Source organism: Orcinus orca, chromosome 10 (genome assembly GCF_937001465.1).
Source record: "Orcinus orca chromosome 10, mOrcOrc1.1, whole genome shotgun sequence".
NCBI lineage: Eukaryota > Metazoa > Chordata > Mammalia > Artiodactyla > Delphinidae > Orcinus > Orcinus orca.
Genome location: NC_064568.1, coordinates 73,151,989 through 73,179,785, shown reverse-complemented (window position 1 = coordinate 73,179,785; position 27,797 = coordinate 73,151,989). Strand labels below are relative to the sequence as shown.

The 27,797-nt window shown below is 48.1% G+C and overlaps 1 protein-coding gene across 4 annotated transcripts; it reads right to left on the bottom strand.

Moving 5' to 3' along the window:
- Nucleotides 1–4,184: 4,184 nt before the first annotated feature.
- Nucleotides 4,185–26,861, bottom strand: TAF8 (TATA-box binding protein associated factor 8). Of its 4 annotated transcripts, none has more exons than XM_049716118.1 (9): nt 26,736–26,861; nt 25,800–25,956; nt 23,374–23,472; nt 22,972–23,034; nt 21,472–21,596; nt 19,067–19,214; nt 17,472–17,614; nt 10,428–10,567; nt 4,185–4,429 (listed from the first exon to the last, which is right to left on the bottom strand). In XM_049716118.1, the coding sequence occupies exons 1-9, from the start codon at nt 26,778–26,780 to the stop codon at nt 4,426–4,428; spliced, it is 924 nt and encodes a 307-aa protein (XP_049572075.1). In that variant the 5' UTR covers nt 26,781–26,861; the 3' UTR covers nt 4,185–4,425. The 4 variants fall into 4 exon arrangements, with proteins under 4 accessions (XP_049572075.1, XP_033279928.1, XP_004267654.1 ...); XM_033424037.2 differs by lacking the exon at nt 4,185–4,429 and adding an exon at nt 6,477–9,668; XM_004267606.4 differs by lacking the exon at nt 4,185–4,429 and adding an exon at nt 9,524–10,123 and having other exon boundaries at nt 26,736–26,860.
- Between the last annotated feature and the right edge of the window lie 936 nt (nt 26,862–27,797).

Genomic DNA, 27,797 nt, shown 5'->3' with positions numbered 1-27,797 from the left:
CTGAAGGCTCTCCCCAGACACGTCCTGCACACAAATCTCAGTCTCCCGGGAACCCCTCCTGCCACAGCTTGTTCTGCACCAGGCACTGTTCCGAGCATTCACGCGTATAATTTCAAGGAACCCTCCCAACAGCCCAGGATGTAGGTATTTTTATTATCCCCAGTTTATGGATGAGAAAACAGAGGGAAAGGCTAAGTAACTTGCCCAAGGTCACAGAGCTAGCAAGCTGCACAGCCAGGATTCCTATGCAAGCTCTGAAGTGTTACACACACTGTCTTCTAGAACATTCCTGTGGTCTAGCCGTGAAGAAATTAAACAAAGGAAACAGTTGAAGAAGATATATTCTGATTTGAGAGGGAAAAATAATCTCTACTATTCCCAATTCTTTTCCACAGGCCTCTCACTGGTGCCTGAACACACAGCCCTGGTGCCTAATTTTAACTCAGTGGTTCTTATGGGGGTGGGGACCTTTGGCAATGTCTGGAGACATTTTTTTGTCAGACCTGGGAGGCTCCTAAGGGCATTTAGCAGGTGGAGGTCACAATTACTACCAAATGTCCTACAACAAGCAAAGCCAGCCCAAAATGTCAGTAGTCCTGAGGCTGAGAAACCCTGTAATCTGGCTTTAGCGCCTGGTCCCTCAGCTGCTTTTACTTTGAAGGACTCCCAGCGTGATGACTACTAGGGAGCAGGCTTTGGTGAAGGTGGTCAGAGATGTCTGAGCATGGGGGTGGAAAGAGGCTGTGGAAGGCACACCTGCTTGCACATCTGTCCAGTTAGTAGGCACGTGCAGTGAAATCACAGAGGCACAAAGTCACTCATCACATCGACACTTGAAAGAACAGAAGGCTGGACACTACCTAAGTGTCCATCCACCAGGAGCAGGTTAAATAAATAAGCTACAGTAAAGCCATACAATGGGACACGATGCAGCCATAAAACAGAAGAAGCTTCTTATTATTAGCATGGAACTATCACCAAATATACTCTGAGAAGTGGGAAATAAAAAACATGGATAGTTTATACATGGATAGTATCTACCATTATATAAAAAGGGAAGAAAGTATATACGGGCATTTGTGTTTAATGCATAGACTATTTCTGGGAAAATACATAAGATAATATTGATATCAACATACTGGAGGCCTCCAAGGAGGAGAACTGAGAGTCTGGGAGAGAGGGGATGCTTAGTTATTACTTATGTCTTTTTCTGTCTTTTAAATGTTATACTGTGTACATATATTATCTATTCAAAATTAAATAACTTTTTTTTTTTTTGCGGTACGCGGGCCTCTCACTGTTGTGGCCTCTCCCGTTGCAGAGCACAGGCTCCGGATGCGCAGGCTCAGCGGCCGTGGCTCACGGGCCCAGCCGCTCCGCGGCATGTGGGATCTTCCCGGACCGGGGCACGAACCTGTGTCCCCTGCATTGGTGGGCGGAATCTCAACCACTGCGCCACCAGGGAAGCCCAAAATTAAATAACTTTTTAGTAAAGTAGGAAAAAAAAAACCGTAATAAAATGGAGATGACGGTGAGCCCCCTGCTCCAAGAGGAAGAAAATTACCTTGAACTTGATTCCAGGAGTGAGAGTGCCCATGGGAAATTTTTACCCTCAGGCCAGCTGCTCCCCACTTGTACCCAGGCACTGTCAGGTGATGTTCAGAGAATTAGAAACTTGTTTCAGTACGAGCCTGGGTAAAACCAAAGAATGATAGACCCCACTATCAGTGGCTGAAGAAAATACATAAATGAACGCCTAACAAAATCCAAAAGAAATACCACTAAAATTTGGGGCCCCAGGGCTCTTTCGTGATGACAAATAACTGACAAGGCTCAGGTCATTCCTCTTGTCCCCATGCAAACACTTCTAAGAGCCTCTGAGGATCCCGGCCCTTCTATTTAAAAGCTTCTCAGATCATCAGCAACTCACCTGGGTAAAGGAGCTGGGCCAGGGCCCCTTTCAGCCCTGGACCCCACCAGTTCAAATGACCCCTTTCCTGGGGCAACCCTGGTACAGAGCCGGCAGACGCGCTCCAAAACCCAGCCTGCCCAGTAGGGGTTCAATCTGAGGGCCAATACCACGGAGGGGGCTTCCACCATCCTTAAAAGGAGAAGGCTGGTGACCGCTGACACCAAAGTAGCCTCACAAGAGAAGACCAGACCGCAACGGGAGGGCACAGGGGCCTCAGGGGCTGTGCTGGGGCAGTCGCTGGGTCACCTGCCCTCCCGCCTTCCCTCAAGCCATCTCCGCCCTCCCCTGTCCTTACTCACCTGTTTCAGAAGCTTCATTGCTCAGCACTCCCCATTCAGACCTCAGCACAGCCTTTATCCCTCAAGTCCTCAACTCGACCCTCTATTGACAGTGGTTCCTCCGTCTTGGTAAGTGGTGTTAAACAGGTTCCAGTGTTTATCTGTCTCCCTGACGAACACCCCAAGGGGAGGGAGTTATCCGTGTGTTTGTGTTTCCTCCTCTCCCCTTGGTACTGACACAGGGCTCAGTCTGCAGGGAGTAGTCACTCTCGGCCTTGTTGGCTCTCCTGTGGGGAGAGGAGGAAACGCACTTCCCCCCAGTTCCAACTCACTGAGGAGACTCACTTCCCCCCAGTTCCATCATGTTTGCTAAGTGCCAGACTATGTGAAAATTACTGAAGAGAAATGGTGTCCCTCCGGCCAGAATGCCACCCAGGAGCCCGAATGACCCTTTGATAAGCTAAGTCAACTGCTGTCACTCCCTGGCTACCCATCTCTCTCTGAAGAGCACCTAAAGCCCTGACTCAGGCCCAGGAGGCTCTGCACTGACTGGGCCCTGCTCCTCCCCGGCCCCCTCTCCCACCGCTCTCCAGGGTTGAGGAGCCCACACCCTGCCTCAGAGCTCCTGTGCCGGCCCTTCCCTCTCCCTGGAATGCTTTTCCACGCAGCTGGTCCCATCGATGCACGCGGGGCCCTGCTCCAACAGCTCTCCTTCCCCACCCTTTCTAAAATGGTACCCTTTCAGTACCCAGCCCCTTTCACCTGCCCCTCCAGATCCGCCCACTCACCACTTCTCCACCCTGCGCAGGGCCCTGGGAGGCTGGCCGCTCTGCCTGCAGGGACAGGCCCCAAGCCCTCTGGCTTCCGTTCAGCAGAGAACAGGCAGGATCCCGGAAGGTGGGAGGGGGCAGGAGGCCAGGGCATTAATCCCCAGACTGGCTCTCTCCCTGCAGGGTGGCTGCCGCCCACTGGCCCCTCAATGGCCACAGCCTCAGCTCTTAGCAGCAGGGTCTCACCTCGGCTTCTCTCCAGGTTCTAGTAACTGCTCCCTCCCCTCCCTCTCACTCACCCAGGTCTGGCTACCTATGCTGTGCTCCCCTATACCTGGCCCACACCCTTGGAGGTGACCCTTTTATTAAATTTTCCTCACATTACCCAGCTTGGATATACCGTGGCTTTTCTTTCAGGCCCCCAATTCACCACCCATTACATGCCTATGGTTTGTGAGCTGTCTGGCCCCCAAAGAGACCAGAAGGTCAGAGAATGTAGTGGCTTAGTTACCCTCTGCTGCAGCCCAACGTCTGACTCGGCGCCTGCGCACAGTAGCTCAATAAGTATTTGTCGAATGAGTGAATGAAGAAGGGAGGGATTGAGGTCATCTGGAGAGAGGATGTAGAGGCTGGAAGGACAGGCAAGATTTTAGGAGGCGATGGGGAGGAAGCGCACAAATGAAGGCACAGGAGGCAGTGGTGATGAGGATGCCGCCTACCCTCAAGGCATAAAAACCTCTGTTTCTGTCCTTAGCGCTTCACGGTCTGGTGATTTTGGTCTATGTTTTCTTTGTGTGTCTTCCGACTAGAATGGATTCCCTGGGGGCAGGGCCATGTCTGTCTTGTTCACTATGGTATCCTTAGAGCTTGGCACTGTTCCTGACATACATAGAAGGCACTAGATCCATACTTGTCAGATGAAGGAAAGATATGAGTTATCCAAAAGAAACAGTGAATTGGTAGAGGACCTGGAAAGCCGGGTTGGGCAGTTTGGAAGTTGCATGGAGAGCAGTAGGGATGAACTACAAGTCCTAGTGCGGGGCTGGGGGTCGGGGGACAAAGGTGGAGCTTATAGGAAGATGAGCCACTGTTACAGAGTCATTATTCATAAACCACGCAAAACTCTTCAAGGAATGAATAACAGTGATTAGCAGCCTCACCATCACTCTCTCCGTAACTGGTTCCGTTTCTAGCTCCCTTCCCAGAGACCGTGTGGGTGTGCGGTGGAAGCCACTCTGCACACAGTAGTGTCAATGCCTTCGAGGAACAGAATCATGCGGTCGAAGCAAGAGTGTGAAAGGTGAAAGGCGTGGACTTGAGCAGGATGCTGGGGGCAGGACCGCAGCTCTGCTCCTCAGCAGCTAAGCGGACCGAGGTGTTTCTGAACTCCTGGGTCTCCAGGTCCTCAACTGCAAGTGGGGACAGTAAGAACATTGAGGTAATCGTGAGGATTAAATGAGTCAATGTGTGTAAGACACTTAGAACAGCGACTGGCAAGGGGTAAGTTCTCAATTAGTATTAGCTTGTGTATAATTTTAAAGACAACAGAAAAGAAAAAAGAGAAGTCTGGCAGTGGAATAACGTTGTCGTTTATAAGGCACAGGTACAGACGTTCTCATTAAATCCTCCTGATGAGGTATCATCAGTATCCATTTTATGGAAACTGGTTTGGACGCTTAGGGATTTGCCCTAGATCTCACAGCTGGTAGGTTGTGGTCGGGCCATAAGTACCAATGTCACCGAGTCTTGTTTTATTGAACCACATGCCTCTAAGTTGAGTGACTTCAGGATTCCACAAAAACAAAGCCCAGGAAAACCAGTTCCTTTTACACTTGTCCCCCACCCCAGCCCCCGGCCCCCAAAGCCAGGCCACTTCGTTACTGGTGTTTCAGTTAACTGCACTCGTCACCTTTTAACTGCCTCGTGGTTAGAAACGAAGGAAAGGGGCATCCTCATCCCCAGGCCGGAGCTGGGAGGGACTGCTGTACACTTAGGAGATGTGAAAACCCAGTGCAATGTGTGGATCTTATTTTGATCCTGATTCAAACCAGGCAATTATTAAAAAATAAAATAAAAACATCTTTGAGACAACTGGAAAAATCCAAATATGAACTGGATACGAGGGGATGTTATAAAATCACTGTTCATTTGTTAAGTGTGATATTGATATGGTGATTATGTTAAAAAAAGAAAGTCTTAATCAACCCACATAAATATGCCCCCCATACAAAAACCTAATTTTTGACAAAGGTACAAACATCGTTCAATGGAAGAAGGGTAACTTTTGATCAAGGGTGCTGGATCAATTGGACATCCTCAGGCAAAATAGTGAACTCAACCTAAACCCCAACCTTATAAAAAAATTTACTCAAGGGAATTCCCTGGTGGTCCTGGACTCCATGCTTCCACTGCAGGGGCCCGGGTTTGATCCCTAGTCAGGGAACTAAGATCCCTCAAGCAGCTTGGCCAAAAAAACCCAAACCAAACCAAACAAACAAAAAAACCCCAAAAACCTTAAAAAAAATTACTCAAACTAGATCAAGGCCTAAAACATAAAACATATATCTATAAAAATATTAGAAAAAATACAGAGAAAGATCTGCAGGACGTAGGGCTCAACCCAAAAACACAGTCCATAAAAGAAAAAATAAATTGGATTTCATCAAAATTAGAAACTATTGCTCTGCAAAAGATCCCTGTGAAGATAATGAAAAGACCAGCTTGTAGAGAAAGTATTTGCAAACCACACGTCTGACAAAGTTCTTGTATCCAGAATATATAAAGAAATCTAAAAACAAAGAAGCAAGCCAGTTAGAAAATGGACAAAAGATTTAAATGGATAATTAACCAAAGAGGATACACAGACAGCAAAAAAGCACATGAAAAGAAGTTCAACATCTAGGGACTTCACTGGTGGTGCAGTGGTTAAGAATCTGCCTGCCAGTGCAAGGGACATGGGTTAGATCCCTGGCTGAGGAAGATCCCACATGCTGCAGAGCAACTAAGCCTGTGCGCCACAACTACTGAGCCTGCGTGCCGCAACTACTGAAGCCTGTGTGCTCTAGGGCCCATGCTCCGCAACGAGAAGCCACCGCAATGAGAAGCCACTACAATGAGAAGCCCACGCACCTCAAGGAAGAGTAGCCCCCGCTCGCCGCAATTAGAGAAAGCCCGCGTGTGGCAACAAAAACCCAACACAGCCAAGAAAAAAAGATGTTTAACATCTAGCCATTAGGGAAACGCAAATTAAGATCACAATGAGTATTGCCGCACACCTATCAGCATGGCTAAAATTAAAAAAATAAAAAAAAAGGTAACACCAAACGTTGGTGAAGACGTGGAGAAACTGGCTCACTCGTACACTGCTAGCAGGAACGCAAACTGGTACAGCCACTCTGGAAAAGAGTTTCAGTTTCTTTTAAAATGAAACATACAGTTACCACAGGACCCAGCAGCTGCATTCTTGGGCATTTATTCCAGAGAAATGAAAACTTATGTTTACATAAAAACCTATACACAGATGTCTATAGCTGCTTTATTCGTAATAGCCCCAAACTGGAAACAGCCTAGATGTCCCTCCTTGTGTGAGTGGTTAAACAGACATGGTACATCCATACTTGGGATACTACTCAGCAATAAAAAGAAAGGAACTACTGACACACACAACCACCTGGATGGCTCTCACTCGCTTATGCTAAGTGAAAAAAGCCAACTTCAAAAGGTCACAAACTTTGATTCCATTTATATAATATTTTTTAAATAAAATTATAGAGATGGAGAACAGAGCAGTGGCTGCCAGGGGGTAGGGATGGAGAAGAGGTGAGAGGTGGATGTGGTTATAAGGAGACAGCATGAAGGAACCTTGTGGTTATGGAAATGTTCTATATATATTTTAATTTTTATTGGAGTATAGTTACAATGTTGTTAGTTTTTTTAAATAAGTTTATCTGCTACATTGTTCTTTTATAAAAATATTTATTTTCTTTATTTTTTTGACTGCGTCGGGTCTTAGTTGCTGCACATGGGATCTTTCATTGCGGTGCGGGCTCTTCATTGTGGTGTGCAGGCTTCTCTCTAGTTGTGGCGTGCAGGCTCCAGGGTGCATGGGCTCTGTAGTTTGCGGCACGCAGGCTCTCTTGTTGAGGCATGTGAGCTCAGTAGTTGTGGCGCGCGCGCTTAGTTGCCCTGCAGCGTGTGTGATCCTAGTTTCCCGACCAGGGATCAAACCCGCATCCCCTGCATTGGAAGGCGGATTCTTAACCACTGGATCACCAGGGAAGTCCCTACAATGTTGTGTTAGTTTCTGCTGTAAAATGAATCAGTTATACATATACATATATCCACTCTTTTTAAGATTCTTTTCCCATATAGGTCATTACAGCATATTGAGTAGACTTCCCTATGCTATATACAGTAGGCCTTAATTAGTTACCTATTTTATATATAGTATAGTGTGTATATGTCTCAATCTCCCAATTTATCCCTCCCCCTCACAATGTTCTATACCTTGATTGTGAATGTACACATGACAAAATTGCATAGAGCTACACACACACACACACACACACACACACACACAAAATGGTGGAATGTGAATAAGCCCTGTGGATTGTACCAATGTCGTTTTCCTGGCTTTGGTATTATACTACAGTTATTCAAGATGCTACCAATGAAGGAACTGGGTGAAGGGTACATGGGACCTTCCTGAACATTTTTTTTTTTGGGCAACATCCTCAATCTATAATTACCTCAAAAAAAACTTTAAAAAGTCTATCAGATGCATAACAACATATTTACAGATTACATGACATAGCTCTTAGATTTGTTTTAAAATATACTCTAGGAATAAAAAATAAAAGAAAAAAGTAGAAGAAATAGATGAAACAGAAAAGATGTTGATAGGTGTTGAAGTTGGGTGAAGAATACATAGGGAAAGTATATATACTTTCCTCCCTAGTTTTGTGTTTGCAGACTTCCAAAATAAAAAAAGTTTTAGACAGTTGAAAAGGGTACTCTGTCCAACATAAGGGCTAAGCCTTACTTATTGGTATACAGCTTTACTCACTGCTATAACATTTGCATACAAATTAAGTTCAAAGCTTATAATTCTGTTTCATTTACAAAGTTTTTATTATGAACTTTTATTAAGAGCTCATAAATCACATGCTTAATCTGGTTCTGTTGACTACTTTTTCCCTCCACGATTCCCCCAAAGTTATAAAAAATAAAAACTTATAAATATCCATTGAGGATTATGCACAGTTTTTACACGATAGTCAGGTCAATGTTTCAGGTTGTCCGACCATCTCCCAGTGTCTCACGCAGAACTGAATTACAGCAGCAAGGCCTCTGAAATCTCAACAGCAGAAAGGGAAATTCTTTTCCAAATCCCACCTCATGCCTTAGTGTTACAGCACTCAACAGGTGCTTGTTTGGGACACTAGCAGGAGGAATTGCTGCTCCTGGGAGCGGGTGAGAACAGCAAGCCGGGAAAGTTTCAGCCCTGGCTCAAACCTGGAGCTATATTTAAACTCAACAGGCCAAGAATCACCAAGAGCCAACTGACAAGCTCAGAGGGGGTCAGCAGAGGCCCGATCTGACTACTTTCAACTGGAGGAGTCTCAGGTCACTACAAACCGGAAGAACTCTTATTTGGTGCAGAGCTGGGGAATCCGATTTTCTCACTCAGTATCCTCTCTTCAGGTGCTGACGAGCAGCACTTTCCTTCCAGCCAGTGGGATGAAATGCTGAGAGAACAGTGAGGCCAGAGGAGCGTGGAGCCTGCTGTCAAGTCACCAGGATTTTCGAGTTTTCAAATTCACCAAGAGGACGGAAGGTTAAGAGATGACTGTGGAAGCCGAGTATCAGAAGAGCTCAGTATGGACCTTAGGACACTAACCCAGGATTCTCCTCCTTTACCCTGTGTTAACCTCCAGGTGTCACTGGCATTTCTCTTCCTCCAAATTGGTTTTACAACCTCTTCCTCTGGAGAACAGTCAAAAGGTACCAGCTTGCCCAGCATCTTTCTTTTTTGGTTTGTAGGGCAAAAAAGGATAAAGAGGCAAAGAGGCTGGACAGATTCAGACCTGCAGGCTCTTCTTGGCCCACTTCTGCAAGGTATAGGTGGGCACGTGGCCTTCCATCCATGCCAACTTCCAGCAGACCAAACAGGTTTCTCAGCTTTCAGAACATGAGGCTAAGCCCGGCCTTCAAAATCTCATCCCCGCCACCTCCCACCCCCCAGCAAATCCTTTTCCTACTGCATAAAACCAGTGATTCCTCCATCAAATCACAGCATAATATATCCACTGATGTAGGCTCTTGTCAAAGAAAATCTCTTTTCCCAGGATGGGGCAGAACTTGGTTGTTTCCAAGCACATGGTCCACAGAGGGACAGTAAATGATAAACCCCTCAGGAGAGGGTGCTGCCCTGCTTTAGGGAGCTTTCATCAGATGCCGATGAGAGTCAGTACTGCCTTTCATTCTACTCCACACGCATCTGCTTATGCCTCCTGACTCCTGCCGGCCCCAGACTGAGGCTGCGACGGGTGGGCCTCCTGTTTCCAACATGTTAAAGGAGGGAAAGTCAACCTTCGATCAGCTCTACGGGGCACGTGGAGCCCAGGTGAGGTGAGAAGTAAGGAGGTTCTAGGATGATAAAATAGGCGCCACAAACTGTCAGTCAATAAAAGGGGTCAAGATATCCTGAAATACAAACTAAGCAAAGTCTTTCCGGCAGTGAGCAAAGCAGGCAAAGAGACCTTTCTTTCCTACCACCTTCCCTGGTCTCCCAGGTTTCAAGGAATCAAGTTCCATGACTATAAACGAAGTCACTGGCTGCTCCTGTGCCCCACGGTATGGCCCGGCTGATTTAAAAAGCCTCATTGTTACCATCGTATCTTCGTCAACCCAAACATCCAGTGAAAACAGGTAATCTTAATAGAGAGTTTGCTATTAAAATCATGCCCGGTCACACCCTAGAGCCTCGGCTTGTCCCCGAGGCGGCCACCCTCTTCTTCCCTCGAGTGGCTTTAACTCCCCAAGGAGGGTGGCATCCGCGTCTCTCTACAAGGCAGGCTTCCTTCTCAGCTCATGAGAGGGACCTAGAAAGAAGAGGAATCCATGCAGCCCGCCTGGTGGGGGCCCCAGCTGCTCTCCTTCTTGCGGGGGAACAACTGCTGGGCTGTGAGGGTTGGTCCCTGGGCTGCGGGATGCTCAACCTCCATGCAACAAAAGGTACATGCGGGAGATGAGGACGGAGAGGAAAGGGGAAAACATTCCCCTCTCACCAGAGTAGCTCTCCCCAAGGTTCAGAACCACCGGTGAGCCTCTCTTTTCTGCCAAGGAGCAGAGAAGGCCACCGCGGTTGGCCAGGGAGGCCTCTCTGCACCCTGGCCTCCAACTCACTTCTTCCTGCGGATCTTGGGTTTCTTCACAGGCCGCAGATAGGGGTTATCGATGATGTTCTCCTCCCCGTTCCGGCTCCCCGACAAGGAAGGGTTCTGCTGCAGGACAGAGGTGTTCTCCTTCTCGGCTCCAGAATCATCCTTTGAGCAAAAGCCGAAATAAAGCAAAATACCAAATGGCATAAGGAAAGAGATCATGCCCACGGTAAGAACTACTGTTAGCATCCCTTTCGTTGAGAAATTAGAAGCCCAAGCACCACCTTTTGGCTAATGTGCCTCTCTCTGCCCCAGACGAAAAGAGGCCAGGCAGCGGCTGCTATCAGAGGAAGGCGAGAGCACCAGCTTTGACACAGTGGAACACAGAACACCAGACCCTGAACCTCTTCAGAGGCAGGGACAGGACTTACAAGGAACAGAGAACTGGGAGGGGCAGAGTCAGGGGCTACAATTTACACGCTTCAGGGAGGAAGCCCAGCCTGTGCGGAGTCAAAGAAAAAGAGAAGTGGCTCCCGATGCCCGGCAGGACTGAGAGGTACAGGACTGAACAAATCATGTGCACAGGGCACCCCCGGACCAAAACTCACGTAAATCATAATCGGTTTTCCCGCAAATTCTCAAATATCTGGTACTTGCAACATGGTACAAATGATCATATCCCAGCAGAGGCCAGAAACTGCTCAAGCCCTGCGAGCTCCCATGAGGGCAAAGCAGCACGTGCGGGCACCCACACAGGAACATCATCCCAAACCTCCACCTGCAGCCCCGGGATCAGGCCTTTTGCTGTGCGTTTTTTGAGGAAAGTGATTTTGGAGAAAAGCTTGTAAGTTTGAATATATTCAATATGATCTCAGTTAAACAGTTTTTAAAAAAATCACAATGGGATGTAGACATAGAAAACAGTAATATGTTGAAGTTTTACAAACGGCTTCTGGAAATATGGGTGATTGATTCTCCTTTCCTTTTTTACACTCTCTTCTATTTTCCAAGTTCTTTAAAATGAGCAGAAGCTGCAGGCGAAGGGGATAAAAATCACACGAAGCAGCTCAGGCCCAGGGGGCTATAAGGGACCAGAAGCAGCTGGTTGGGCTGCGCCCCCTGGTGACAGACCAGTGGTTCTGTCACTGGGATTCCCGTTCTGTAACTTGAGGCAGAAGAGGACTTGACCTCAACCAGGAGATTATGCTGTCAGAAGACAGCGGGACAGTGGACAGATGGAAGGCTCTCCCATGGGGACCACTGGCCTAGGACGGCGGCGCCAGTCTGGGCTCAACGAGACTAAAGAAAGCAATGACTTTGAGGTTCGGCTGTGTGCCCTCTCACTGCCCATCAGCCCTGTTCTCCCCAGAGGCCCAGTTCATCCAGGGCCCCTGTGCCTTCCCTCTCCAACACCCAGTCCGGTGGCACCAGAGTCACTGTGGACCTCCCGGAGGCTCTCTTGAAAGCAAGTACCCCAAGATCAGCCTGGCTGGCTCGTGCCAGACTAGGTGCTGGACACGTCTGACCACACCCAGACCTGCCTTGGATACCAGGCTCTGACCTTTCTGAAGTTCTTAACAGCTCGGTTTAGTAGCTCACCCCTACCTCCCTCCTCTCATCTCTCTACAGGAAACGCCCAACCTTCAAAGTTACTGGAAGTTCAACTGTGCCTTAAGTGCTTCCTGAGATGATTAGGGTGGAGGGGACCCAGTCAGGGGTGCCCTGGGATCACTGCTGGAGGCTCCTCCCACTCAGCTCGCTATGCCTCATGAGGCCAGGACTTGGGGCACGAGTCATGGGACAACAGGCTTCTCTACGCCCAAGGAGAGCTTCTGGAAATGCCACTTTCTTTGCTGTCTTTGGGGACAGGGAGTCTTGAGATGGGGAGGGACAGGAGGAGTAGACAAAAGAAGTAAAGTACTAAAACGACTGAGATTTGTAAAAACAGGTGGGAGTAGAAAGGTCTGTCAGGAGCGACCTGGGCCGGGAAAGGCCAGACTCAGGGCACGCTCCTCATGCACGCCCCTCATGCACCCCATGCGCCCTGGGTGACTGCATCCAGCCTCACAGCTTCTACCACCACTTCCACAGCAGCATCCCCCACTTGAACCTCCCCAGCCCTCACATCTCCCTTGACCTCCAGGCCTGCACGGCCACTGTCGCTCAACCACCCGCCATCTCCACGTGGCGGGCAAGCAGGCATCTCAAATTCAACGTGCCTAAAACTAAACCACGAGCACAAACAGCTTCTCCCACTGTCTTCCCGTCCTGTCCTCCCAGCTGTCCAAGTCCAAAACTCTGCAGTCACTCCTGCTTGCTTTCTTTCTCTGGCATCCCACAGCCAATCTGTTAGGAAAACTTCTTGGCCTTATCTTCCAAATACAGGCAGAATCTGACCACTTCCACTATCTCTTCCGCGACCCACCTGGTAGGACCTACCAGTGTCTCTTACCCAGATGGACAACAGCCTCCTAACTGGTTTCCCGCCACAGTCCCTCCTCTGCCTGTCCCATTCTCACCAGCGCAGCCAGTGCTCCTTGGAGAAGTTCAGACCTGCCTCTCCTCTGCTCCACACCCTCCCAGGACTCCCACTTCATCCAATGAAAAGACAGTTCTTAAAACTGCTCACAAGGCCTCGCCTGATCTAACCTCTCCCTCCCCTCCCCCGGCCCCACCTTCCTCAGTCACACCTCTACTCTCCTTTGTGCTATTCCCCAGGGCCTTTGCACTGGCTGTTCCCTTTCCAGGGCACTCTTCCCCAGAGATCCACATGGCTCACTCCCTCACCTCCTTCAAGACTCTGCTCAGACGTCACCTTCTCTGTGATGTGTACCCTGAGCACCCTATTTAAAACTGAAACCTCCACCCTTTACCCTGGATCCTCCCCTACTCAGTTTTCCCCCGTAGCACTTTCATCTTTTACATACTATATAGTGATGCATTTATGTATTACGTCTATGGTCATTCCCCCACTGCCAACACACGGGCTCCCGAGATGCAGCTGTTGTCTTTGTTCTGGTCACTGATGTGTCCCAAGCACTCAGAACAGTATCTGGCACTTACCAGGTACTAAACAAATACTTGCTGAGGACATGAATGGTACATTGTTCAGAAAAGAGTAAAAGTTGAGACACTGGGATTGCCTGCAGAAGGCAGCTCGTTGAAATGTATGAGAAAAGAATCCTCTGATACGCCAATTTAAAATGAATAGCCCTGGGACTTCCCTGGCGGTCCAGTGGTTAAGACTCCACGCTTCCACTGCCAGGGGCGCAGGTTTGATCCTTGGTCAGGGAACTAAGATCCCACGTGCTGCGCAGTGTGGCCGATAAATAAATAAATAAACAAAATGAATAGCCCCTTCACGTTCCTAGACGGAGTAACCAGAACCAAGTTAAACAGAGTAACTACCTAGCAACAGTCCTTGACAGCTGTGACCTTGATAGATAAAAGAACAATTTAAAACACCAGTTATTGAACTTCCCGTAACAATGTCTGTAAATGCTAATGACAGAAAACAACGTAAACATCCGCAGGGGACTGGCTCACTAAGTCCACACAATGCAACAGGAGGAAGCTATGCGGAGGGATGAAGCAGCTCCTCACATACAGCGTGCAACGACCACCGAGATATCGCCACAAAGAAAGCAAGCAAGGGGAAAGAACTGTTTGTGCTTAAAATAACAATTAAAAAACATCTCTAGAAGGATTCACAAGAGACTGGTGACACTGGTTCCTTTGTAGGAGGGAAAATGGATGACAGGGAACAAGGACAGGTGAAAGACTGTCACCATACATCTTTTCGTACATTCTGAGTCTTAAACATATTTGCCAGTCCAACGAAATAACAAGCCCAACTGACTGTCATAAATTGTTGCTGGAATCCTTCTCTTGAAGTCTTTTTATTTATTTATTTTGTACAGAAGAGCATGTGGTCATACAGCAGGGGCAGGGGGAGGGGGGCAGTGGGTACCATGAGCGGCCATGTGCCAGGCACCTGATACGGACGAGCTCATTTTATCTCAGGCTCCTCACTTCCCCTTGAGGTAGGTGTTCCTACTCCTATTTGCATTTGTGAGGAAACAGACTCAGATGCTGGGTCATGAGCTGGAAAGTACCCTGGTCTGGATCTGAGGCCAGGCCAGTCTGACTCTGAGGCTCAGATCTTTCTACTCTTCCTGTCTGGCTTGGCCTCAGGCAGTTCCTGGCATCCTTTCAGCCTCAGTTCACTCACCGTCATGACCTCACCTATGTCATTACATTACCCGGAGTTTTAGATAACACATCTGCAAGCCCTTTAGCTGCTTTGTACTTATAAAGGGACAGTGATGTTTGTTTAGAAGACTCCGCCTTCTCATAAGGTGAACCTCATCTTAGTCCGTGCCACAATCACCATACCTCAGACCAAATTAACTGAGTCCAAAACAGAAGTGTAGAATAACAGAGCTCCTCTGCTCTATGCAGAGCCATGGGCTCCCAGCCCTAATTCTGAAAGGAATAATTCAACATTAAAGAAATGTGTGTTCAGGCACGGGAGACCTTCAGCAAATACTAGAGTCAGCACTGGCACTCTGCACCTGCATCCTGGGGCCTCACACCTCAGAGAACACGAGGAACCCTCAGTCCAGCTACAATCACTGGGCCATCCCTTGCTTAAAAGCCAGGGCCAACCTTAAAGGATGGATGAATGTGGTAACCTGACTCTTAGGGTCCTGTAAGCTTTAAAGGCATTAGAGCTTCAGCAGGTCTGTGACTCTACTTGGCACTTTCTCCCCTGATGCATGAACAAGAGTAGGTCTTATCCTCTTACTTGCCGAGTACAATACAGCGTAACCAGAAAAGAACACCCACCAGTTTCAACAAGCACACCTCCCCGCCGACCTTTGTCTCTGTGCCCACACATTTTATCTCCTATCCTGGCTCTGAAATGTCCACAATAAGGCTAACCCCTCCTTCTGGGCACTAAATCCCATGCCCTCTCCCTTACCAAAGGTCATCATTCCAAAATGTTTCTTTCTCTCCTGCATCAACTTTACCAGATCACTTTCATCAGCATACAAACATCCTGTTATTTCTTTTATTTTAAAAAAACAGATAAGGGACATCCCTGGCAGTCCGGTGGTGAGGACTCCACGTTTCCACCGTGGGGGGTCCACGTTTGATGCCTGGTTGGGGAACTAAGATCCCCCAAGCTGCAAGGTGTGGCTAAAAAAATCAATACACAAAATTTAAAAATAAAGATAAAAAACAAAACACCTCTCTGACCTCCTCAATTCTTCCCCTTTAGTTACCGCTCCATTTTCTCTCCTTCCCTTCACAGCAAAATTCCTTGAAACCATGGTCTACATTAATGGAACTTTCTGTGATGATTTAACTGTTCATATCTGTGCTGCCCAGTAGGGTAGCCACGAGCCACAGGTGGCCACTGAAATGTGGCTGGTGTGACCAAGGAACTGAATTTTTTTGTTTTATTTAATTTACATCAATTTAGACTTAAATAGCCACATGTGGCTACTGGCCACTGTAACGGACAACACAAGTCCACACTCACTGACTCCAGTTTCTCTCTTCTCTTTCTCTTTGAATTCACTTGCTCTCATTCTTCCTGAAATTGCCATTGTCAAGGTCACAAACTGCATGCCCGTTGCCAAATCTAATGGGCAACATCTCAGTCCTCAGATGACTGGAACTAACTGCAGCTTCAGACACAGCTGATCACTCTCTTCTCCCTGAAACGCTTTCTTCCCTTGGCCTCCGGGACGCCGCAGCCCCCACACACACACACCCTCCCCGGTTCCACCACCTTTCCCGCTGTGCCTTCTCCATCTTCTTGGCCGGTTCCTCATCTCCTCACCCTCTGAACAGCGCAGAGCCCCAGGGCTCAGCCCTGGCACCTCTTCTCTATTTTATCCTCACTCGCCCCCTAGGCACTCACTTGGTCTCGTGGTTTAAACACTATCTACACGCCGAGGACTCCCAGGTTTGCATCTCCTGAGCCCAAAAGCTCCTTGAACTCCAATGCGCCTATCCACCTTCCTACCTGACCCCACCACCCGTATGTCTAATAACCATCTCAAACTTACCTCGTGTAAACCTCTGCTCCTGGCTTCCCCCCTACACCTGTTCCACCCAACCGTCTCGCCTGTCTTGGCTGAGGGAACTTCCATCTTGCCTGTTGTTCAGGAAAAAAACCCTTGCATTTATCTTTGACTCTCTTTCTCTCACATCCACTCCATCAGTCGCTTCTGCTCCGAAAATAATCTAGAATCTGACCAAATAATCTACCTGTGTCTTCACCTCTACCACCACCTCTCAGCTTCTTGCACCAGCCTCCCGACCAGCCTGCTTCTGCCCTCACCCTCTGTAGTCCACCCTCGACCCAGCAACCTCACCGATCCTGAGACCCTCCTCTGCTCAGTATGTCCAGGGGCTCCCATCGTACTGACAAGAAGCCCAAGTGCTTAGGTACCGTTAAGACCTGACTTCCCCAGGAGCTCTCTGACCTCGTCCCCTGCTCTCCTCCCCCCATTCTGCTCATGCCACACTGGCCACCCTGATGGCCTTGCCATTCCTCAGCACAACAGCACCCACCTCAGGGCCTTCGAATCTGCTGTTCCCTCTGTGGGGAACGCTCTACTCCCAGATACGTGCGAGCCTTGTTCCCTTCAGGTCTTTACTCACCTGTCACCTTCTCAGTCACCCAATCTAATACCACATCCCCTAGGCCCATACCTACCCCCATCTCCTAATTTCTCACTTTTCCTTAGCTCCTTTAGGGCAGGACATTTTGTCTATCTTGCCTCCTGCTAATTCCCTAGCACCTGGCACCTGCCTGACTCTGGCAGGTGCTCATTCAATATTTGTTGAATGAATGAATGGATCCCCAGGACACAGACTTATCCCTCGAGCTAGAGATCGTGCTGCAATTGGATCACTGCAGGCCCATCATGCAAGTCCCTAACGTGGGGCCAGAGACCTGAGGTAGGTCCTGTCCAATCCCCAGGGTGATAGGCAGAGAGCAGCACGGGCTACTGCGGGGGGCGTGCTGAAGCGGGCAGAAGGCAGGACCCACCGTGTTGATGTGAAGAGGGAGGTTCTCTGTGTCTGTCTGCTCGTCCTGCTCCGAGGAATCCGTCTCCTCCATTTGTTGCATCTCCAGCTCAGACGGAAGAAGAGCGGTCAGGTAGGGGATGGTGAAAGGCCTGGCAGCAATCACTGGGGGGTTGGAAGAGAGGCCGAGAGCCTTATGACAGATCAGCGAGCAGCAGCGAATGACAGTGATGGCTAACACGCTCGAGCGCTTAGCACAGGCCAGGCAGTGTCCTACAGGCTTTACGTGTTATCTTTAATTCTCGCCTCCACCCTATTAAGTAAGTACAATTACCAACCCCATTTTACAGAAGGGGAACCTGAGGCCCGGAGAGGTTACGTGACCTCCTCAAGCACACCGGAAGTGGTGGAGTGGGATTTGAACTCGGGCAATATGACTGCACAGCCTACTTTTACCAAGTACCACTAAAATCAGAGAGAACTGGGGCTGAATCCTAGCAAAGCATCAGGTCAGTTAACCCCCAGCCTCATTTAGAGCAGGGATGTGGATCCCTTCAACCTGAAGGACTCAGGTCCCGACAGCGGACTTGAGAACTCTCTGCGTGGAAGTATATCCACTGAGCTAGAGGGCGCTTCAGGTACACAAGTGACCCAATTCCTCCAAAAAGCACGGAGGCTGAGTAGGCGAAATCATTAAATAAATAAACAAATAAAAGTAAGCAAGTAAATAAATAAATAAGTAAATAAATAAATAAGTAAATAAATAAATAAAAAATAAAAAGAAAGTCTTGTGCACACTTCCATGGTAGAATGTCATTATCAGGAGACACTCTAAGGTTATTTTTAACATGGCTCAGATGTGGAGTCCTGCAGACAGAAAGAGCTAGGTTTGAATGCTATCTACTCTCCGTGTGACCTTGGGCAAATTACTTCATTTCTCTTCTCTCTAAGCCTTGGCTCCTGGAATGGTGGAAGTAACAGTTCCTAACTCAGAGGCTCACTCAAGGAGTTCATGAGATAGCGTAGGGAAGGTGAGTAGCACAGTGTCTGGACTTAATAACTTAGCCGCTGTGGTTCCGGGCCAAGGCACACAGCGAGAATCCAACAGGAGCTGGCTGACTGAATGAATCATCTAAACCAATCTCCCTCACTCCCCTTTGGAAACACTGAGGCCTGTGGAGAGGAAGACACTTGGTCACACAGTGAAACAGTGCTGAGATGAGAAATTATAAGGTGAGCCCTGTGAGAGGACGTAGTGAAGGCAAAGTCTGGCAGAGGTTCTTTAACTGCCCTGCCCCCTGCCACCAGGGTCCTTCTACCACCAGGGCTGCCCCTTCTGCTAAATGAGCCTCTCTGATGCCTGGGGCTCAGTCACCCTCGAGGTAACCTCAACTCAATGCACTTCAAGTGCCCAATCCCAACAGAGGCCATTACTGTTTTGGAGTCATCAGTTAGGGACAGGCCCTTAAGACCTAGAAAAAGGAGCCAGAAATGAAGAACAAGTTCCACAAGACAAGGACAAAGCTTATTCGTTTTTTCCAATGACACTGAGAGAGAGGGAAGATGGGGCGATGATCTCAAAGGACAAGCCAGGGTCCACAGAGTGGAGACACTCACAGGGAAACGTGCTGACGTCATCTTTGAAAAGACTCTGGGTCTCGCCGGTCTTGGCCATAAAACGAGTGAGTGCCCGCTCCACGTCTCGTCTCTGGGACGCGGCCTTCTCCCGCAGGACCTGGTAGTCCGACACAGGCTCACGGTACGTCTAAATGGAGAACAGCAAAGACACTAGAGAAATACCAATGACTACACTGCCCTCCTCGGGTTCCTGCCTTGCTGTTGCTCTGTCCTCCCACCCTTTAAATGACCCCTACCGTCACTGAGAGCAGAGATCCCCAAGGGCAGAGGAAGGGCAGAAAGAAACAATATAACTATGATTAACATTTACTTTGAATCTTAAAAGTTAAGAAATATACAAACATTTACATTTACGTGATCCCGGGCCTTCATTTAGCTCCAGCAACAGCTGGACTCAGGCATAAGAGACACATCCTGAAGGGAGAGTGGCAATTCTCAGCCCCACACACCTGCCGGGGAAGCCCTGCCAGGGAAGCCCTGCCGGGGACCACCCAGGGGCCCTCAGTGTAACATGACAACAGAACTTTCTGACATGTTTAAAGTCTTCCCAAGATGAAGAATTTAACAGGATTCTGAACATGCTGGTTAAAAACATTAAAATGCAACATCTTACAATTATTTTTAAGATAACCCGTTTGACATTTAAAAAGTTGGAAATTTAATAGGAAAATTTTAACATAAGTCTTCAAATAATTGGTAGATGAGAATGAAAAAAATTAGTTTTATGATTTATTACGGGCAGCCTAAGATCCCACCTATCTTTGTACTGTACCTTTTTCAACTATGAGAGCTGTTAAAGTATCAAAATAAACTGAACTTAGCACCAGACCTCCTACATCGTATTCCACCAGGTATTAAACCAAGATTTCAAAAAATACAAAAGCTGAGGCTATAACGTGGCTGCCACTAAAAAGGAGCACCAGTTTCCTGAACCTTTAATAAGGGTCAGATGATCTTTCAACGTATATTGTTTTAGTACTGTGTTACATTATAACATTCACGTAAATGAGCAAATAAATACTGAAGCATGTGCTTAATACTGTACTGACAGACATATGCTACAAAAGAGTTAGAGACTGCTGTGGGTTGAATTATAGCCCCCTAAAAAAAAGACGTGTGGAAGGCCTAACCCCCAGGACCCCAGAATATGATCTCATTTGGAAATAGGGTCATTGCAAGATGTAATCAGTTAACATGAGGTCATATGAGTAGGGTGGTAAGAATCCGATATGACTGGTGTCCTTATAAGAAATGGCCACGTGAAGACGGAGCTACAGAGAGAGGGCCGTGTGAAGAGGAAGACTGGAGTGACGCACCTACAAGCCAAGGGGCGCCACGAACTGCCTAGAAGCCACCTGAGGCTGGGCAAAGGTTTCACAGGGAGCCTGCCGACACCTTGATTTTGGACTTCTAGCCTCTGGAACTACAAGATAATACACTTCTGTTGTTCTCAGGCACCGAGTTTGTGGCACTTTACAGCAGCCCTAGGACACTAATACAGAAAATCCTGGTCAAGAGCAATGGCTGCGTTGCAATGGTGGCTGACCACCTGCTCCTTTGCCCCTGAGGTGTGGAAAAATCTCCTGGAGGACTCGCCCCAACCCTGCATCGTGGCCATATTTGCACCGGGACGCAGTGTGGAGGCGGGGACACAGGAAGCGAGTAGAAGAGCCTCTGGGGACTCCTATGCACACTGTACCTTCCCAAAGGAAGGTGAAATCGCTAGGAGGCAAATTGGAACACGGAGGACATGTTCGGAGGACATCTGAACTAAGGAGGACAACTAGACTTGTCCCACACAGACCCAGAGCTCACAGTTATGATAAGTTCCATTTCATATTACCAAGTTTTATTTTTTGTCTTTTTTGTGGGGGCCACACCATGCAGCTTGTGGGATCTTAGTTCCCAGACCAGGGATTGAACCCAGGCCCTCAGCAGTGAAAGCACGGAGTCCTAACCACTGGACTGCCCGGGAATTCCCCCAAGTATGTTTTAAGTAACTCTTTCCCTGATTTCAAAAATAACTCTTACCTATTATGGAAAATTTGGGAAACCCAGAAAAGCACACACAAAACAACAGTTACCTATAATCCCACCAAGAATTACTACCAGCATTTTGTGGAATGTGTCTCTTCTCTACGTGGCTAGGTTCCTCTGTGGGACAGGCGAAACGGTGCCACTTTCAGTTCATTTATTAACTATATTTTCGCCAGCAAACTGGAGAAGATAATTCTCCTTTGTCAAATTGTTTTCCAGTGAGGAACGACATTGTGAGTTCTGAACTACCCTGTGACCAACAAACTTCTGGACTCCAGCCTGACAGCCAGGAAAATGGAGTCTGCTTTTGCGTCAGTCACAGCCCTCAGGGTGGCCTTGTCACTCACCGGAGTTTTGATGTAGGTGTGGGGGTCGGGGAACTCGGGAAAATGGCTGGGGATGTGTGGCGGGTGGGGTCGGTTCTGTCCTGCAGTGAGGGCCTTGGGGGTCACCGGCTGATTGGTCACTGGAGCTGCAACAGAGTCACCGGCGGTTACTCTTCCACCCAAGGCCTCGCGTCTCTACCCACACCCTCCTTTTCTCAAAGTAAATCCTGGACCTCAATGTTCTATGCGACAGGCACTTTGTAATTCTACCAATAAAAGGCCTTTAATGGTCTGAGGACCTGAAAAGGTACGTCCGCCCCCCAACAACGCCCGGCACGGCATGACCTGGGGTGACATTCCCATCTACAACAATCCTGACTGCATGCCTCTTAGGGCGGTGAGTGCGGGGCTGAGACAAGCTAACTACATAAAGAGCAGGCTGAGGACCTAAGGAAGTTAGGTGGGCTGCTAACTCCTTTCAAGAACCCAGGTAACAAAGACAGACACGGAGCCAGGGTAAGTTAAGCGAGGGCCAACGAGAGCAAGAGGGGTTGAAAATGGCACCTTTCACTGCCACTTTGAGAGGAGCATCTTAAAACGATGTCAGCTGGGCTTCCCTGGTGGTGCAGTGGTTAAGAATCCACCTGCCAATGCAGGGGACGCAGGTTCTATCCCTGGTCCGGGAAGATCCCACATGCCGCGGAGCAACTAAGCCCGGGCACCACAACTACTGAGCCTGCGCTCTAGAGCCCGCGAGCCACAACGACTGAGCCTGTGTCATGCTGCAACTATTGAAGCCTGCGCGCGCGTAGAACCCGTGCTCCGCAGCAAGAGAAGCCACCGCAATGAGAAGCCCGTGCACCACAACGAAGAGTAGCCCCCGCTCGCCGCAACTAGAGAAAGCCCGTGCACGGTAACAAAGACCCAACACAGCCAAAAAGGAAAAGATGCCAGCCTGAAAGGAGTGATGGAAAAAAAAATCTAGTGAATTCTCCCGAGGTCCTGCAAACCCAAACTAGTTACTCCAATCAACTCAGTTTATGGCACTCAGTGTATCTAAGGCAGAGATCATCAGACTTTTTGTATAAAGGGACAGGAGGTAAATATTTTAGGTTTTGCAAGCTGTGCAGCCTGTCACAACTACTTAACTCTGCCATTATTGCATGAAAACAACCATAGATAATAAGTAAACATGGCTGTGTACCAACAAAAGTTTATTTACAAAACAGGAGGTGGACCACGTTAGGCCTATAGGCCATAGTTTACTGACCCTTGATCTAAGGAAGAACAAGCATTCTCACATTTTTCAAGTAGCATCGAGATGGTTTACCTTTCTGGTGACTGAACTTCACATCCTAATCTGACTAGCCCAAATAACGATTACATGGTAGGTAGCCGCAAATAATGGAAGGGAGCCTGCAACGAGGCAGTAGCTACACACCAATCCCTGCCCTAGTCAACCAATTCATTCCACCAGCATTAACTGAGCACTCCTGAGTACCTCAGTTCAGAGTCACTTACGGGCAGTGATGACCATCCTCTGAGACCGTTTTGCATAAGCAGGGAGAGTGTCCACATTGAAACCTAAGAAACAGGAGAACAAAAATCACTGCCCAGACCACTGGATACTGAACATGGAAGGGGAAGTAATACTGTGGTGAAATAGTTAAACTCCCAACACAAGAGCTTTGCTGCCACTCAAAAGAAGCTCCAGCAGAATCCCCGAAGGGGGAGTTAGGAGGCCTCTTAAAGGGGTTCAGAGGAACCCTCTTTTGATAACTCTCTCAAGCTAAAAGCAAACCAGGAGACTCATGAGGGGATTTAAGAACACTCAGCAGAGGGGGCTGCCTCCTGGGGACTCCTGTCTCTCTCATGCGTCCAACTCAGCTGCACTGAAGAAATGGAAACTGGAGGTGTACTCACCCATCTCGACAAGTGTGACCACAATATCTGACAGTGTGGGCTGCGTCCTGGCTGTGTGCTCACAGTAAGACTTGGCACTCCTCCCAATTTCTGAAATGTCTAGGAAAGGATCAAAGGCAGAAAGTCTTACTCTCAGTTCCCAAACAGTTAAACACAGAATTGCCATATGAGCCAGCAATTCCACTCCTAGATATCCACCCAAGTGAAGGGAAAACAGGGACTCAAACAGAGTGCATGATGTTCATAGCAGCACTACTTGTGCATCCATGTTCATAGCAGCACTATTCACAGTAGACAAAAGGTAGAAATAACCCAGTGTCCATCCACAGATGAATGGATACATAAAATGTGGTCTATCCATATAATGGAATATTATTCAGCCTTCAAAAGGAATGACATTCTGATACAAGCTACAACATGAATAAACGTTGAAAACATCATGCTAATGAAATAAGCCAGACAGTCAAATATTTTAAGATTCCACTTATATGAGGTATCTAGAAAAAAAAAATTCAGGGCTTCCCTGGTGGTGCAGTGGTTGAGAATCTGCCTGCCAATGCAGGGGACACGGGTTCAAGCCCTGGTCTGGGAAGATCCCACATGCCGCGGAGCAACTGGGCCCGTGAGCCACAACTACTGAGCCTGCGCAACTGGAGCCTGTGCTCCGCAACAGGAGAGGCCACGACAGTGAGAGCCCCGCACACCGCGATGAAGAGTGGCCCCCGCTTGCTGCAACTAGAGAAAGCCCTCGCACAGAAACAAAGACCCAACGCAGCTAAATAAATAAAATTTATTTTAAAAAAAATTCATAGAGACAAAAAAATTGATTAGGAGTTACCAGGAGTTGGGAGGAACGAGGAATGGGGAGTTACTGTTTATGGATACAGTTTCTGTTTAGAATGATGAAAAAGTTCTGGAAATGCTGATGGTTGTACAACATTGTGAGTATATTTAACACTACTGAATTGTACACTGAAAAATAATTAAAATGGTAATTTTATGATATGTACATTGTGCCACCACAAAAAAAAAAAGGTCTTATTATCTGGTTGTCAAGTTTTTGTTTCTTCTACCTGAAGCTGAACCTCTTTTCAGCCATGCTAAACTCCTTCAGGGGAAAGGGGAAGCATGAAGCTGGGCTCCATGAGTGGGTTTCAGAGGTGGATGGGCAGCTCCAGGAAAATTCTGAAATTGTGAATTTTACATACAAAAGAGACTTTTTCTGGGATGGGTCCACAGGTCAAAACCATTTTCATAATAAAATGAGACATCCTTTGACTTTTTTAGTCTCATTCTCTCATGCAGTTTTCCGGAGGCTATGTCACCTATGATGACATCGTGGCTCTGCTGGATAATGGAATGTGTGCTTGTGCATTCTTATGTTTTAAAATGTTCTCAGTTTTATTTTCTAATGTGACAAAAATCTCTATATATAGAGCCCATGTATACAAAATTCCTTGGGGTCCTCAATATTTAAGAGTCTAATGGGGTTTGAGATGGCTGTTTTAGGAAAACATTTGGTATCGTGAAGTTCCAAACAACAGCTGCAGAGAGTCACCTCAACCCAGATCACAGCCTTCCTGGGGCAGCCCACGTCTAGTGACTGATCAAGACCAGACTACAAAGGCAGGGCTTTGGGGGACTGATGTCAGATACTCTGATGGGCAATAATTGCTCCAGAGCACCCCACTGAGTTGGCCAATTCTTTGTTTGGCCTGTACTGCAGCTCAACTTCTCTCTCTGCCTAAACCTTTCTCTCACTTCCATTCATAGGGTTGATTCTGCTCTCAAACACCTTAAACACCCACAACCCTCATTCCATCCTCCCCTCCCCTCCAAAGACCCAAAGAGGGAAATACAGTGTACATGCACAAGCCTATGTGAGACCGTTCCAGGCTCCTAAACCTCAAGATACTTCCTTTTAAAAGGGTGTTTTTTTCTTTTTTCCGTTTTCTAAAACTTATTCACCCTCACTCTTTGTATCACATAATATAGCATTTGATTATATAATGTGCAGCATCTATTTCACGGGAATTAATCCTGACTCTCCAATGAAACTGTAAGTTCTTTGAGCATAGAGAACAAGCAGCAATAATAACAGCACCTACAAGTCATCGAGAGCTTACAACGTTCCCAGCTTTGACTGTTTTACATATACATCTCACTTATACTCAAAACTCCAGGAGGTACAAATTATTATTCCTTTTCACAAAGGAGGCAATTGAGGTTCAGGAGGCTGAGTGGTTAACCCAAGCTATTAGGTGGCAGAGTGATGACCTACACCCAGGTCTATCTGATTCTAAAGCCTGTAGGTCACTTAACAATGTTCTTCTTTTTCTTAAATTCTCTCTAACACTATCACAATGCAGGACACAGAACAGATGTTTGGTTGACTCGAGGAAGGCCTATTGTTTCCTGGTACTTACAGCTCTGCAGCATCTCTGTCAATGTTTCCACAGATGCTTTCTCAGCACTCTCAAACCCTGCCTCTGTCAGCAGGGAGCTCACAACCACTTGCAGGGTTCGCCTTCGGGCCAGATGGTAGTTATCAGCAGGGTTAGTGGACTGTTTACTTCCTGATCTCTGTGAATCAGCAGCCCAGAAAGAGAAAACGTTTTCATCCAGAGGACAAGGATGCAATCACAGAGTTCACATACTGCCAACGGCAAGCAAAGGTTCTTTTGCTAAATACTTATTTATTAGTGCTTAATAAGATGTGGTAGTCCCTGATGTTTAGACTTACAGCTCTTGGCCAAATGAGTAATAACTGAGCACCCCGGGGGCTCTAAATTCGGAGACAGCCTTTCTGCCTACCTAATACTTACAATTCCAATAACAAAACGGCTGTTTTCTACTTTCTATTTTAGCAGATTATCAGAATATATAGCTGAAGAAACACGCACGATGGGATTGAACTCATATCCATCTCCCAGAAAAAAAGTGACCTCTCTCTTGTTCCTTCCACCTCCACACCACTTTGCTAACGAGGAAAATTAAAACAACAAACAACACATGATGCTAAGTAGAGGACCTACAAGTAGGAAGTATTTTGAAACGGGAATCCCTCCCAACTTTGGCGAGCCAATAAGAAGGCGAAAGCGGCCTCGTTGCACCAATCAGGAGGTGTTCCGGGCTCCCAACCCCCCCCAACAGAGAACGGGCCAATCAGTATACAAGTCCACCAACTCAGGAGGCAACCGCCGAGTCTCGAGAAGGGGGTCACGTACGACCTGAAAGACCCTCCTCCACTCAGAGCTCATGGTGGGGCTGGATTTCTGGGTATAAGATTGTAGCCCAGGCTAGGAGAAAGTTACAGAATGCCCCGACTCTCTCGGCTTCGGCCTCGCGCCTCCCGCCCTTACCGTTCCGGAGCTGCCAGCCCCGGCAGTGGCCGCCGCGTCGGCCATCTTGCTCTGGCGTAATGTGCATGAGCGCAGGGCAGGATGGGGCTTGTAGTCACCGGGCGGGGAGGAGCGGCTAGGGGGCGGGGCGACACGCGCCCCTCTGGGCTTTCCTAGGCCCAGCGGGGTCGGGAGGGTGTGTTGGGTGACCCCGCTCACTTGGCCTTCTGTGAGCGGTGCGTTCAGTAAGCCCTGGAAGTGGCCAGGAAAATGAGCTCTCGGTTTTACACCTATTTTGAAATGAAGTCGCTTTTCGTAAGAAGCACAGCCCTGGAACACTCCAAAGGTGCCTGATAGCAACCTTTGCCTGGGTCCCGCTGGGTCCCCATCATTTACTCTCTAGGGGAGGGGTCTGAGATTCTGTATTCTTAAAACCTCCAGGTGATTCTTCTGAGCGGGAAATTTGAGGAAACCTTGTTTTGTGCTGGCGGCCCCTCAGCCCACTTGGAACTAGATCCCAGCAGCCACCCAATCCAGGTGTTCCAACGCATCCCGCTGCCTTCTCGCCGTGTATTAATCCGTAGGTATTTGCCGGGCGAGCCGGGAAGCGCCGGCGGCAAGAGGCTGTCCCTTGCCCGCCTTATTCCCAGGCCGTTGCGTCAACGTGGTGCATGTGGTTTTCTGCGGTTCACTCGCGGGTCAGCCTCTCCGGATGGGAGTCCTTCGTGCACCACGCCTCATTCGTCTCCGTTTGCGGGTGTCTGGCAGGACGCAGAAGCTGGGTTTGAATCCCAGCACTTGGCAGCTGTGGGATTTCGGGCACATTACCTAATCTCACTGTGCCTCGGTTTCGTCTTTTGCGAAACTGGGATGGGATGGATAGCAGGGGGTAAAATGAGCTAATACACTCAAAGGGTCTATCACTGTGCAGACGGAGAGTAAGAGGTCAAGAAGCAGCGCCTAATGTTATTTATTTCCTGAGAGGCGAGTGGATGAGTGGAAAACGCTCACAGGCAGATGTCTGGAAAACTGCACCGCGCCTGCCCGCGGGGCGCACCTGCGGCTGGGGGGCACCCCCGCCCC

What these genes read in the sequence shown, in the direction of transcription:
- TAF8 (XM_033424037.2), bottom strand. Translation starts at nt 26,780, where the DNA reads ATGGCCGACGCGGCGGCCACTGCCGGGGCTGGCAGCTCCGGAACG. An exon ending in GACAGAGATGCTGCAGAGCT is followed by an intron (nt 23,473 to 25,799) that starts GTAAGTACCAGG and finishes ATCCTTTCCTAG; the next exon opens with ACATTTCAGAAATTGGGAGG. An exon ending in CCCAAGATCCGCAGGAAGAA is followed by an intron (nt 9,669 to 10,427) that starts GTGAGTTGGAGG and finishes TTATCATCCTAG; the next exon opens with AACCTCCTTACTTCTCACCT.